The 11,277-nt window shown below is 37.9% G+C and overlaps 1 protein-coding gene across 3 annotated transcripts; it reads right to left on the bottom strand.

Moving 5' to 3' along the window:
- Positions 1 to 1,610: 1,610 nt before the first annotated feature.
- LOC113716666 (ARF guanine-nucleotide exchange factor GNOM) lies at positions 1,611 to 9,899 on the bottom strand. Of its 3 annotated transcripts, XM_027241061.2 has the most exons (4): positions 9,462 to 9,832; positions 8,737 to 9,046; positions 6,668 to 7,494; positions 1,611 to 5,729 (listed from the first exon to the last, which is right to left on the bottom strand). In XM_027241061.2, exons 3-4 carry the CDS (start codon positions 7,400 to 7,402, stop codon positions 2,118 to 2,120), a joined length of 4,347 nt encoding a protein of 1,448 aa, XP_027096862.1. In that variant the 5' UTR covers positions 7,403 to 7,494; positions 8,737 to 9,046; positions 9,462 to 9,832; the 3' UTR covers positions 1,611 to 2,117. The 3 variants fall into 3 exon arrangements, with proteins under 3 accessions (XP_027096862.1, XP_027096863.1, XP_071927365.1); XM_027241062.2 differs by having other exon boundaries at positions 8,906 to 9,899; XM_072071264.1 differs by lacking the exons at positions 6,668 to 7,494; positions 8,737 to 9,046; positions 9,462 to 9,832 and adding an exon at positions 5,939 to 6,179.
- Between the last annotated feature and the right edge of the window lie 1,378 nt (positions 9,900 to 11,277).

Genomic DNA, 11,277 nt, shown 5'->3' with positions numbered 1-11,277 from the left:
CAAACTAGTTTGCCCCTGAAGTGTAAATAGATAAAGATACAGTGAAAATAGATTTAGACGAAATGCAATGTCGATCGATAGTATTGTGATATAAAAAATGATTTGAAATGAAACTTATGGCAAAAACTTAGTATTTTTTTTTACAAAAGAAAATAATTTGAAATGAAACTTATGAGGCACGTAATTTTTGAGTTAATATATCTTTCGTAATTTAGTGGGTATGGAATTTGGGAAATGAATTTCAGTGCACTTAGCAAATATTAGAAATAAAAAGTAGTAATGTGGGACAAGGACTTGATTTACCGTAGGGTTGGATCATGGATGGGCTCAATTTAGCATTCAAGAGGTCACGCGAGGAAAATGCATTTTTGAGGAGTATTATTGGAAATTTAGCTCTATTTATTGAAGAAAACCCGTGTAGAAAAATTTTCATTTGAATTGCTATTTTTAGAAGTTTTATAGAAAGATTTGTGTAACAATTTGATGTGATCTATTGGAAAAGTATTTGTGGAAAAAGTAAAAAATTTTTCTGCAAAAAACTACTTGGAAATTCAAGGGGTAGGAGTGTTTTTTTAAAAACTTTTGTTTTTCAAATACAATAAAAGTTTTAAAAAGTACTCTAAAAGGTAATTTAAAAATCAGCTCAAATTTTTTAAAAATTTTAAAAAATATCTCAAAATATATTTTAGAAACTCTTCTACTCTTAAATATCTCAAAATATTTTTTAAAAATATTCCAAAATATAATTTAAAAACTCCGCTACAGCAAAATTTTTCAAAAACATCCCCCCAAAAACAGCTAATCCAAACGGAGTTGCAAAAGCCTATGGCCTAGGTTGTATATTGAAGTTGCTAGAAATGTTGCTAAAATCTCTTGTTTCTACTTTCTAGAAAGTATTTCTATTTTCTAAAATCTCTTGTTGCTCAGAAATTTTTTAGCAAAAAAAAAGGAAAAATAAAAAATAATTATACATATTACGGGACAAAATTTTAATAATTTATATGTAAATTGATAGTAATTCATAATTATAAAATATATATTATATATGATTATGTATTTAATTATGCGTTTGGATGAAACTGATTTGAACCAAAAGCTCCTATAATAGTATTGCAAAAGCGATGGAACTTGATGGCACGTACGAGATGAATCTATGTCAATGTCAAGTTGTCAACGGACGAGAACGTTTTGCGAAAACGTAAGACGAGTCTACATAATTTACTACGCTTTTGTTATTAAATGACTCTGAAAATGTTGTTGAATGTTGAGTTTTTGTCAAAGCTGAAACCGAATCTTCACAGATTCAGTCAAATCAAAATACTAGCGTGTTATTATTATTTGGAATCCAACTTTTGGACGGCATTTATTCAATCGAAACTGGAAGGCTTAATTGTTTTTCAATTTAACCTAATCGTGCAATTCTTGTACCATCTCGTGTAAACTCGCACACGATTTTGATGTAAAACTTGAACTTATAACTTGTACATCTAAAATTTGTGCAAAAAAATCACGATTACGCCCACAATTGGCTTAAACCGGAACTTGTGAGGTTGCAAATACTCTACGACTAACGCACCCCCAGTACCAACTGGGCCACCATTTCCTTGCTATTGCTGGTCATAATCGAGAATAAAATTCACTGAAGCTGGAACGCTGGAATCGCACAATCAATCTTTACAAGAACCCAGACATGAGGTTTAGGGGACACATAACTACAATTATGATGGGCATAATAGGGTTCTGAGAGTTTGGTTCCCGCAGCAATCTCAGGAGTCTCAAGGCAAACCACAAGTCCATATGCCGACCAAACTACAGTGACACATTCAGCAATACAGATTACATCTTCAGATTCTGTACAACATCAGCAAATAGGATATAGACTGCCTGAGAAAAACGTCCTACTCAAGCTTCTCGCGCAACCAAGAAAATACTCGCCCTTTCCATGCTTTTAGTGCTACAGAATACGGTCGATTGATTGCCTTGAGCAAATCTCTAGTGTACAGCAAGTGTAAGTTTACGAAAACCCTAAACTCTAATCTAGATTGTAATACCTTGCAAGCTTAATCATGAGAGCAAAACAATGCAAACACAGTAACGGATCATGGAAGCCATTCCTCTTAAGCAGAACCAGTTTCGTTTGGCAATGTATTTTTACCCATTTCACCGAGTTTACTGTCGGACTGCTCTAATTCATTACCAGGGAACAATTCGGATTGCAGAGAAGGAACGATATTATTCACGTGCAACCATGTTAGCTCCCACAAGCTGTCTCCTCCAAGAGCGCTCCTCTGTACAAGCACCCCCTTTGTCTTCATGACAAGCAAGGTACTCTTCAGTAGCTCTGGTACCAATTCCTGAAGCTTTTCACTTTTTTTCCCTCTGACTTTCACCTTCATATACTTTTCCATCCGACTAAGCACCCCCAACCACAATTTGCAGAAGGTCGTCAACTGTGACAGCTCATGAAGCAATAGCAAAAACACTTTAGTCAAGAGTTTCAGGGCAAGGACGAGTGTTCCTTCCATGTTTCTGTAGTCTTTCTGGGAATGTCCCTGTGCTATTTCAGTCAAGTCATCAAGCATAGTGAATATGACCATATCAAAACACTGCAACCATAAAGCATGCGGAAGATGAATCCCCTCCACTCCTGTCAAGCACGTTTGCAGTGATAAAAGTGCATGGTTTCTCACCTCCTCTCTCTGATCCAGACATACTTTTCTTAATGCCTGGGCAAGCCTCAGCCACATCTCTCCTATCTCCTGTGACAGTTTCAAGGCTTCTGCCTCAGCCATAGCTCCCTTGGCATCTTCATCCCACCGTGTTAAACAAGCAACAGAACCTGCCATAAGGTCTATCGCGCGAACAGATCTATCAGCCTGTCCAACTCGAGACTCGGCAAACTGCCTTGCTGCATCTATACAAAGAACATAATTCGCTGGAGTTAAGTGGGCTCCATCTGACATAATAAACAACAGGGCATCAAACCCTGATTCAGAAGCTTCAGGGTGTCTAGCTGTAATAGAAAGTAACGATGCAATAGTTCGCCATCCCAGTTGTGATCTGATGTGAGTAGCATTTGCCTTCACCAGACGACTAACTTCCTGGGTTATTTGCTCACAGTATGCATCTGCAACCCTCGCATCAAGTTTGAGAACCAGTTGGAGTGATCTCAAAAGTTCATCAGCCAAGTTCTCTTTATATGGGAGCAGCCTCTGACAAATACGGAGGAGCCCAAAGACAGCCTTCTCAACCAGGGCGGATGGCATTACAGTTGACTGAACAATGTTAGCTATGTGCTCATAGACACCCTGCCAGAGGAGTCCAATTCGGTCTCTATTATTCAGGGTAATTGCAATAAGCAACTCCAAACAAAAAACTGCGGTGTCCTCGTCCTCAGGAGAACTACTACCCTTCTGAGGTCTCCCAGCAGCCCATATGAGTGCACGTGCAAGCTGTAATAAAGACTCAGCCAACAGAAATTTACTTTCAGTGAATATGCTGTCAATATGACATTTTTGAATAGTCTGGAGTGTGCGTTGATGAGCAGCAAGTTGTTGTTCAGTAGGTTGAGACCTTGGTTCTTCCGTATCTAATGACAGGAGCTGACTGAATCGGCCCATCAATCCAGAGGATCTTCTAGGAGTACCTATGGCTTGCACTTGAACAGAAGATAAAGAATTTGTAAGAGGCTTTCCCTGTCCTGGCTCAGGGGACATCTCTGAGTCATCAGCTGCATCACTGGCCACACGAGCAGGAAGAAGCCCCAGTTTATGCAACCTTAAGATGCAATCCAATATGTTTCTCCATCCAGTACGGATAAAATCGCCATATCTGTTTGCTATAGTGAACACTGTGACAGTGGCCATCCGTGCCTTGCAATCATCACCAAAGGCCAGAACAGGTTCCTCAACAGATGAGGGATTTAACAATGTTGTGAACTTACAGAGAGACACTACAAGATCATCCAAGACATCTTCAAGATGATGACATGCTGAAATTTTTGCCACAGCCAGAAACCCATCAATACACGTTTGGTAAACTTCTTCATGTTCTGCATGATCAAAAACAACAGAAATGGCAGCAATTGTAGGACCAGACATTATTGCAAACATGTCATGGTCAAGGTACGCTCTAGAATCAGAGACAATGTAAGGGGCACTTTTTTTGGATTTGTGCATTAGATCAATCCAACGACTGGGGGTCATTTCGGCAAATCCAGCACCTTGTTCTGGTGTTGTGCGGATTTCATTCTTGCAGATAGAATGATACAGCTCAGAGAGAAATTCACGAGGAAGATCATTACCTCCATTAATGTGCCGATTGTTTCGAATGAAATCCTCTTCTGTCATCTTTTTCTTCACCTGGACGTTATGCTGGTCAGTGTTGAGCATTATTAATGAATAAGAAAGCAAGAGAGCAGCATCTTTATTAGCTAAAATCTGCGGTGATTGCTCATAGTATCTCTCTGAAAATGCCTCAAGCACCCTTTGTATCTTTTGCGATTCTCCAGGCAGTCGAAAAGTCTCCAAAAATAAACGCAACGCGATATCTAGGTTCATATCTTGGAAATCAAATGTTTTAGCAAATTCATGAAGAACCTGAACACAAAACTCATCATGATTCCCCAGAAAATCTCCAACAAGATTTTTATCTAAACCAGCAGTATACCTGAAAAAACAAGCCACGCTTTGGGGGTCAAGTTTTTCAGGCAACAGATGTGTGCCCTGAAGAAATTCTAATCCTTTCTTTGGATCCCTGTTGAAGTGATCAGCACCAATCATCAAACGTCTTTTGATGTATTTCCTCCGACGAACAAAGGGAACCCACTTGTCGGGTTCATTATAGTTCTCACACTTCAGCATCCAGAATGGAGTATATTCCTCAAGATTTACAGGAGCAGGTTCTGAATTAAACGATCCATTTCCTATCCTCTCAGCCATCCCCTGAATAACAGCAATCAAACCATCCAAGGCAAGGATATGCATTGCAGACAAAGGACTATTCACAGGAAATGCACTCTTGGACAGCAAATTCGCAAGTTCTTCAAACACATTGCCGCAAGTAATATCACAGTCTAAATTTGCATACATCTCTACCATGAATGTTTTTTGCCTACAAAAATCAACAAGAGCCTCCATCGCTACCTCCTGTTGCTGATATGAAGCCCCATAACGGCTTTGCGAGAGCCTTAATATCACACAGGAAAAGAAAGCCTCAAGTTGTAACTTAAGTTCAGTACGCAAGTGCTGATAGAGATTGAGAACAATACTGCAGACCATGGAAAGAATTAGTGAGCTCGTTGACAAGCCAAACTGCATTAGGTTACGAAATAGTTCGTCCTCTACCAAACTCAACAATCTAGGATGATGTGTAATTGCAGGGCCACCCAATTCAATAGCTGAATTGATCAAACCTAAGGCAAAAAGAGGTACATCTTCATCAAAAGCTATAGAATTTGCTTTAGGGCCCATTCCCATATGTTCAACAACATTCAACAATGAACATAGGAAGTGAAATATCTCAACCATGCAGGGAACACCGTAAGGTTCAGTCATCAGATGCGAATCATAAGGAACAGAATCCTTTCCACTATCCGTCTTCCCAGCACTATTGCCCATCACATTGAGACCAGTTGAAATATCAGAAGCAACATTTCCAAGTTGGCCATTGTACTCACTACCATTCTCTGATTTGCTACCAAAGCTGTAGTCTGCATCAATTCCACCGACCTGCACTCAAGGAAATTATACATAACTTTACTGCTCAATCAGTCTCCACAAAATTTCGGGCAGCACACATGCATGTATCAAGCACAGGTGCAAGTCCTCATGTATATGCAATGAGGCCTGATTGTAAAAAAATGGGAACAGAAACTCCAGTTTTAGAACACCATTTATGTCCCAAAAAAAAACCTATTACAGAAAATTGATATATTGACCTTAATATAGAAGATCAATTCCTTCTGACATAAGATTGATTCATTATCAATCCCGCCCAACCCCCTCCTTGCATGTGTATTGATAAGCCTCTGCCCAACAATTGTGTACCACGTATACTCAACGCACCATGCTCACCAATCACAAGTTCTAATAAATCATCTTGTTATTAGAACTATACAAAAGAACTTCTAAAAAATAACCACATTGAATCAAAAGCAATAGAATCAAACATGAAAAGATACCCAAAAACAAATAAAATCTACAATCTAATAGCAAAAACAAAAACAATCCAATTGCTTGGGATTGCCCAAGATATGGAAAAAGTCAAATGCAGTTTTTTTTAGAAGATCCCAGGCCTAGGATAATAACATCACACAAAAAATATGAGCAAGCTACATATGTTCATTCTCAGCATCCTCATATCTACTTGAAACCTGAACTTCAAGGCATCCAGGAGAATGCTTAAAAAAGTTAGGTAGAGGAAACACAGATGCAAGAGAAGAAAATTGCATGTTCAAAGAAATGATATGCTAATTCACTATGATGCATTATGAAGAAGTGGGAGCAGCAAGCTCATTATTGGTGTTCCTGCAAATAAGTGTTGAATTTTTCAGTTTCTTAATTTTGTCTTTAAATCTTTTCATGGTGTTCCACTAGTCTTGTAGCATTTCTTCGTGCATGGGGGATCAGAGAATAAAAAGAGGAAAGAAGAAAGGGTGCAGCCGCACCTCATGCTTAATAGGAGTGCCTCCTTTAACTAGAGAACATTCTGTGTTGTCAACATCTGGAAGGTGTGAAAAGATACACCTGATAAGTTCATGCATTGTGTGGCGAGCTATCCGTTGTAATAGTTCACCTTTTGTTCCAGCTTGATGAACAACTCGGAAGCATGTGTTGACAATAGTGCAGACATGCTGATTACTTAGAACAACAGATGTTTTCCCTTTCATGCAAGCCAAAAGAACCTGAAGTATCTTCATCAATACAACTTCTTCAGATGCAGGATCAGTTATCTCAAATCTGCAGCTAGTCACAGCATCAACTACCAAGTTCATGGCTTCTTCAATGTTGACTGTACTTAAATCAAGCACATCAAGAGTCAAAATCTTGTAAACCGATGACAATGCAACACCTGTGATTGGAGCACCGGTCTCATCAGATCGAATCACCTCTAGAAAAGGCTGGAGATACAGGACTGGATTAATTGTTTGCCACTGATGCTGCCATACAAATATTTGTTTCCTCAATGTCTTGAGAGACTGGATAAGAGAGTGCTCCAGCTGATCATCTCCTGAAACATAGCGACCTCCCCACCTAACATTCCTCCTCATGACTGCCAAGACAGCTCCTATTTCTGAATTAACCATACATGCTAAAGCAGCTTTATTGGAAGAAGTAGTCTCACAGTCTTCAGGTTCCTCTTCGATTGCATTGATATTTGATTGTAGCCTTAAGCGCCCCATTGATCCTTACTTTCACCACAATCCCACAATGTTAAAACCTATCAGCAACTGCTATAGTGCTGGGAGTTTGGTGAAAGGACAAGCCTCGCAATCTTTAAAAGAAGCATAAACTTAGTGAGGATTTCAGCAATTCTCTGAAGTGGATAAACAAGATTTCCCAACAAAATGAAGATAGGAAAAAAAGAATTCAGAAATGAAGATCGAATGCACAACAAGAACACTGAAAATCTACCATAGATAGTAAACAGAGGAGGACTGATGGAATCATGTTGTGAAACATACTACACAAAACAAAGATCCAAGACAATAGCATAAGTACACATAAATGCAACCACAATATGCTAATGATTCAGTCTAACTATATAACAGTGAGAAGAAGAGCATGTGGGCTATCCTATTTCCACTGTCCAAAACACTGGACCAATCTTTGTACTGAATCAGTACACGCGCCAGTATGACCACTAAAACCTCAGAGCATTGTCACAAAATCCAAAGAATATTTTTGACTGGTTGACAGATTAACCAAATTATATAGGATGACATCGATCCCACAAGAAAGAGCTAACATAAATAAATAAATAAATAAAAAAGCAACTCAAGGCAACTATAATGCTTAATTTCTACACATGCTATGCAATAGAGGAGCATTGAAATACAGGAGTAAGAGACTGGTTTCGTTTAACAGATACAAATATGCAACAGACAAAGATACAGCTAGTACTTTACAGAATAAACTATGGCTCATGACGATGGTCACACAGTAAATTTTAAGATAAAGCCCAAAATGGAAATATTTTCCCAAAGCAAAAATATCAGTATCGAAGAAACAGATAAAAATGACAGAAATTTACTAAGGGAATGCAAGAAACTAGAACTTTTTCATCGACTAATGATGAGAAATTTAGTCAAATTTCTCACCCATCCAGGAAGCATCAACGATCCCACATTAACAACAACTTAGAACGCCAATTTGCCTAAATTAATTACTTAAGAGTGCGCATTAAGAGACCAGCTACCAGCACGACGGACAAAATTAACATCCAATCACAAAAAGCACCCATCTACGTCACTACATTTGAATTCTCAATTACTAAAACTTCATGGTTCAATGACTCGGCCGAGTCGTCACCGGAACTTCAGCTTCCTCTCCGCGACCGGTCCGCCATATCCGGTTGACGGCAGAACCGGTGGAAACTCGCTCAAACTCGGAAGATCCGGGACTCAAAAAAGCGGTCGAGTCAACCCGTATTGACTCATCAAATATCCATAAATGGAGGCTTTCACCATGATTTTCAGAGACATTAAAGGTCATAAACAAATAAACAAAATCTTACCCATATCCAATTATGAAAAATTGCACGAGAGACAGCCATAACAAATCAATCTTTTTACCAATCTATAACCCAACATTCTCTCACTCTTCACTAAACAGCAAGTGTGCGGCAAAGATTCAAGAGAAGGAGAAGGAAAAATAAAAGGGCGACGACGAGGCGGCTTTCATACCATATCATATGCACGGGGGGAGGTGAAATTTGGAGAGGAGGAGGAGGAAAAAGAATGAAAGGCAGAGTCGAGGGACGAGATGGCTGCGAAGGTCAAAGGTCCTTGGCTGCTTTGACCAGATATTCCCAATCTGGTTTGAAGCTGTACAAAGTAAAAAAGACGGTAGTAAAACTGATCATCTGACGAATTGAGCAAAGTAAACAATAGCAATAATAAGAATACCTAAACGCCTAAGCAAAAAAATTACTGAAATAGAGTAATATATAACAAAATTAAAAAATCAAATTTTATTATACTCCCCAGTAAAATTATTTATTGATAAAGGGCTCTTAATTGCAGTAAATGTAAAATGCCATGAAGATTAGAGAGATGTCGCTTGTACATAAATAAAACTAAGGTCCGTTTGGATGATGTATTTTTTTTGGGAGTTTATATAAAATTTTATTATAACTTATTATATAAGTTATAGAAAAAAAATTTGTATATTTGAAAGTTTGGAGAAAAAATTTCTTTTTTTTCTTTTTTCTTTCCACTTTTTTTCTTTCACCCCACATACTTCTTTCTCCTCCCTCACTTCTCGCTGCCACCTCATCTTCCCCCTCTTTTTTTCTTCATCTCTTCCTTCTCCTCCTTCCTCTTTTCCTGTCTCTCTCTCTATTCTCCTCTTCTTTTCTCTTTCACCTCTTCTTCCTTGCCTTTCCCCTGCCATCGCTCTTCCTCACTACACGCAACCAGTTTTGGTTGCACAACAAAGGGTCGTTGGAGAGAGGAAGTAAGAGATAGAGAGAGGCGGAGTAAGAGAGAAAAGTTGGGGGTGGGGAAGGGAAGGGAAGAGGAAGAGAGGATAGAGAAGAGGAGATGAGAAAAGAAGGAAAACAAGGGAAGAGAAGAAAAGAAAAGAAGGAGCAAGAGAAACACGAAGAGAGGGATGAGGGGAAAAGAAAAAGGAGCACATAATAAGAGTTGACTATAAAAAAAACTTTTAAAATATTGTGTCATAGCTCTTGAATGTTTTAACATTTATTTATGAGCTTCCCCTACAATTTTGATTACATTTACATAGTACATACAAAATATAATTAGTCGATAATTAATGGTTTGAAATACATAATAATTATTGAAATATAAATTAACATCATATAGTTAACAATAAAGGGGAAAGCTTACAAACTTCTAACCAATTTTTATTTGATAATATTTCAAAGACTCACAAAATATTTAACATAGACATAAATGTGATCTAAGATGAGTTAAAAATATACGTTTTAATAAACAAATAAAAAATGATCTCATGTACACAATATATTTTTTTTGTTAATATTTTTTATGCTAAATATGCGTCTCGTTGCAATCGTAACAATTTTAGTGTAACCAATATGGAATAGTAACGGCCGCAATCGCAATTGCAAATTTGAACCATGTCTAAAATTGACATCATCCCACTGATTGGCTGCTTTCTAATAGATATATTTTTTATGCCAATATAAAATTTTTGTCTAAAACCTAGAAAATAAATTAGCAAATGAACAAACCAATCAATGTCAAAAATCTAGTAACTTTAGTTCCACCAGCTAAAGTTGAATTTGGACATTTTACATATTAGTCATATATTTTAATACAAATTTCCTTCTAAAATGAGATCCCTTAAAAAACCAAAAAGAAGGAAATAGGATAAGGCAGAGTTCCATTTAATCCATGATAATAATAATTAGAGAAAGATGACTACATAAACACATTGGAGATCTAATTCAATTGCAACAAGAGAGGGGAGGGAGGAAGGGGAGGGAGGAAGGGGAGGGAGGCGGTAAAAGGTGGAGAGTGATGGTTGCAAAAGGTGGGAATGGTAGAGGATTGTTGTTGGCGGAGGAAATTTTGGAGGTGATGGTGGATGTTGGTTGTTAGAGGTCCTTTTTCTTTCACTTATATATATATATTAGAATTTTGGAGGTGATGGTGGATGTTGGTTGTTAGAGGTCCTTTTTCTTTCACTTATATATATATATATTAGAATAATTATGTCATTTCATTCGCCCCCTGTCATTTTAACAATTGATATTTCAGATTCGTTCAAACGACGAGGGGTTGGAATGCACGTTTTGAAATCTTTTTTTTTTTTTTCTCTCTCAAGACGATAAAAACTCACACACTCAGTTAAATTAATATTCAAAGAGTCATCAAAGAACGGCCCAAAGGACAATCTAAGGAGAACCCACAAAGCAACCATGTTCAAAACAAGATACTTGTGAACCTTAAACCCAGAATAACTATCCCACGATCTTTCGATGTGAGACGGAAAGCCCCTACCCCTCCCCTAACCACTTATGCACGTTTTGATACCTGTGGACCTCATGCACGTTTTGAAATCATAAGGA

This window comes from Coffea arabica, chromosome 11c, assembly GCF_036785885.1.
Source record: "Coffea arabica cultivar ET-39 chromosome 11c, Coffea Arabica ET-39 HiFi, whole genome shotgun sequence".
NCBI lineage: Eukaryota > Viridiplantae > Streptophyta > Magnoliopsida > Gentianales > Rubiaceae > Coffea > Coffea arabica.
This window is presented reverse-complemented; position numbering and strand designations above follow the sequence as displayed.

Bases quoted from the DNA above. Each gene is read 5' to 3' on its own strand.
- LOC113716666 (XM_027241062.2), bottom strand. From the start codon at position 7,402: ATGGGGCGCTTAAGGCTACAATCAAATATCAATGCAATCGAAGAGGAA. The intron at 5,730-6,667 runs GTGCGGCTGCAC...CCTTGAGTGCAG, and splicing joins GCACTCCTATTAAGCATGAG to GTCGGTGGAATTGATGCAGA.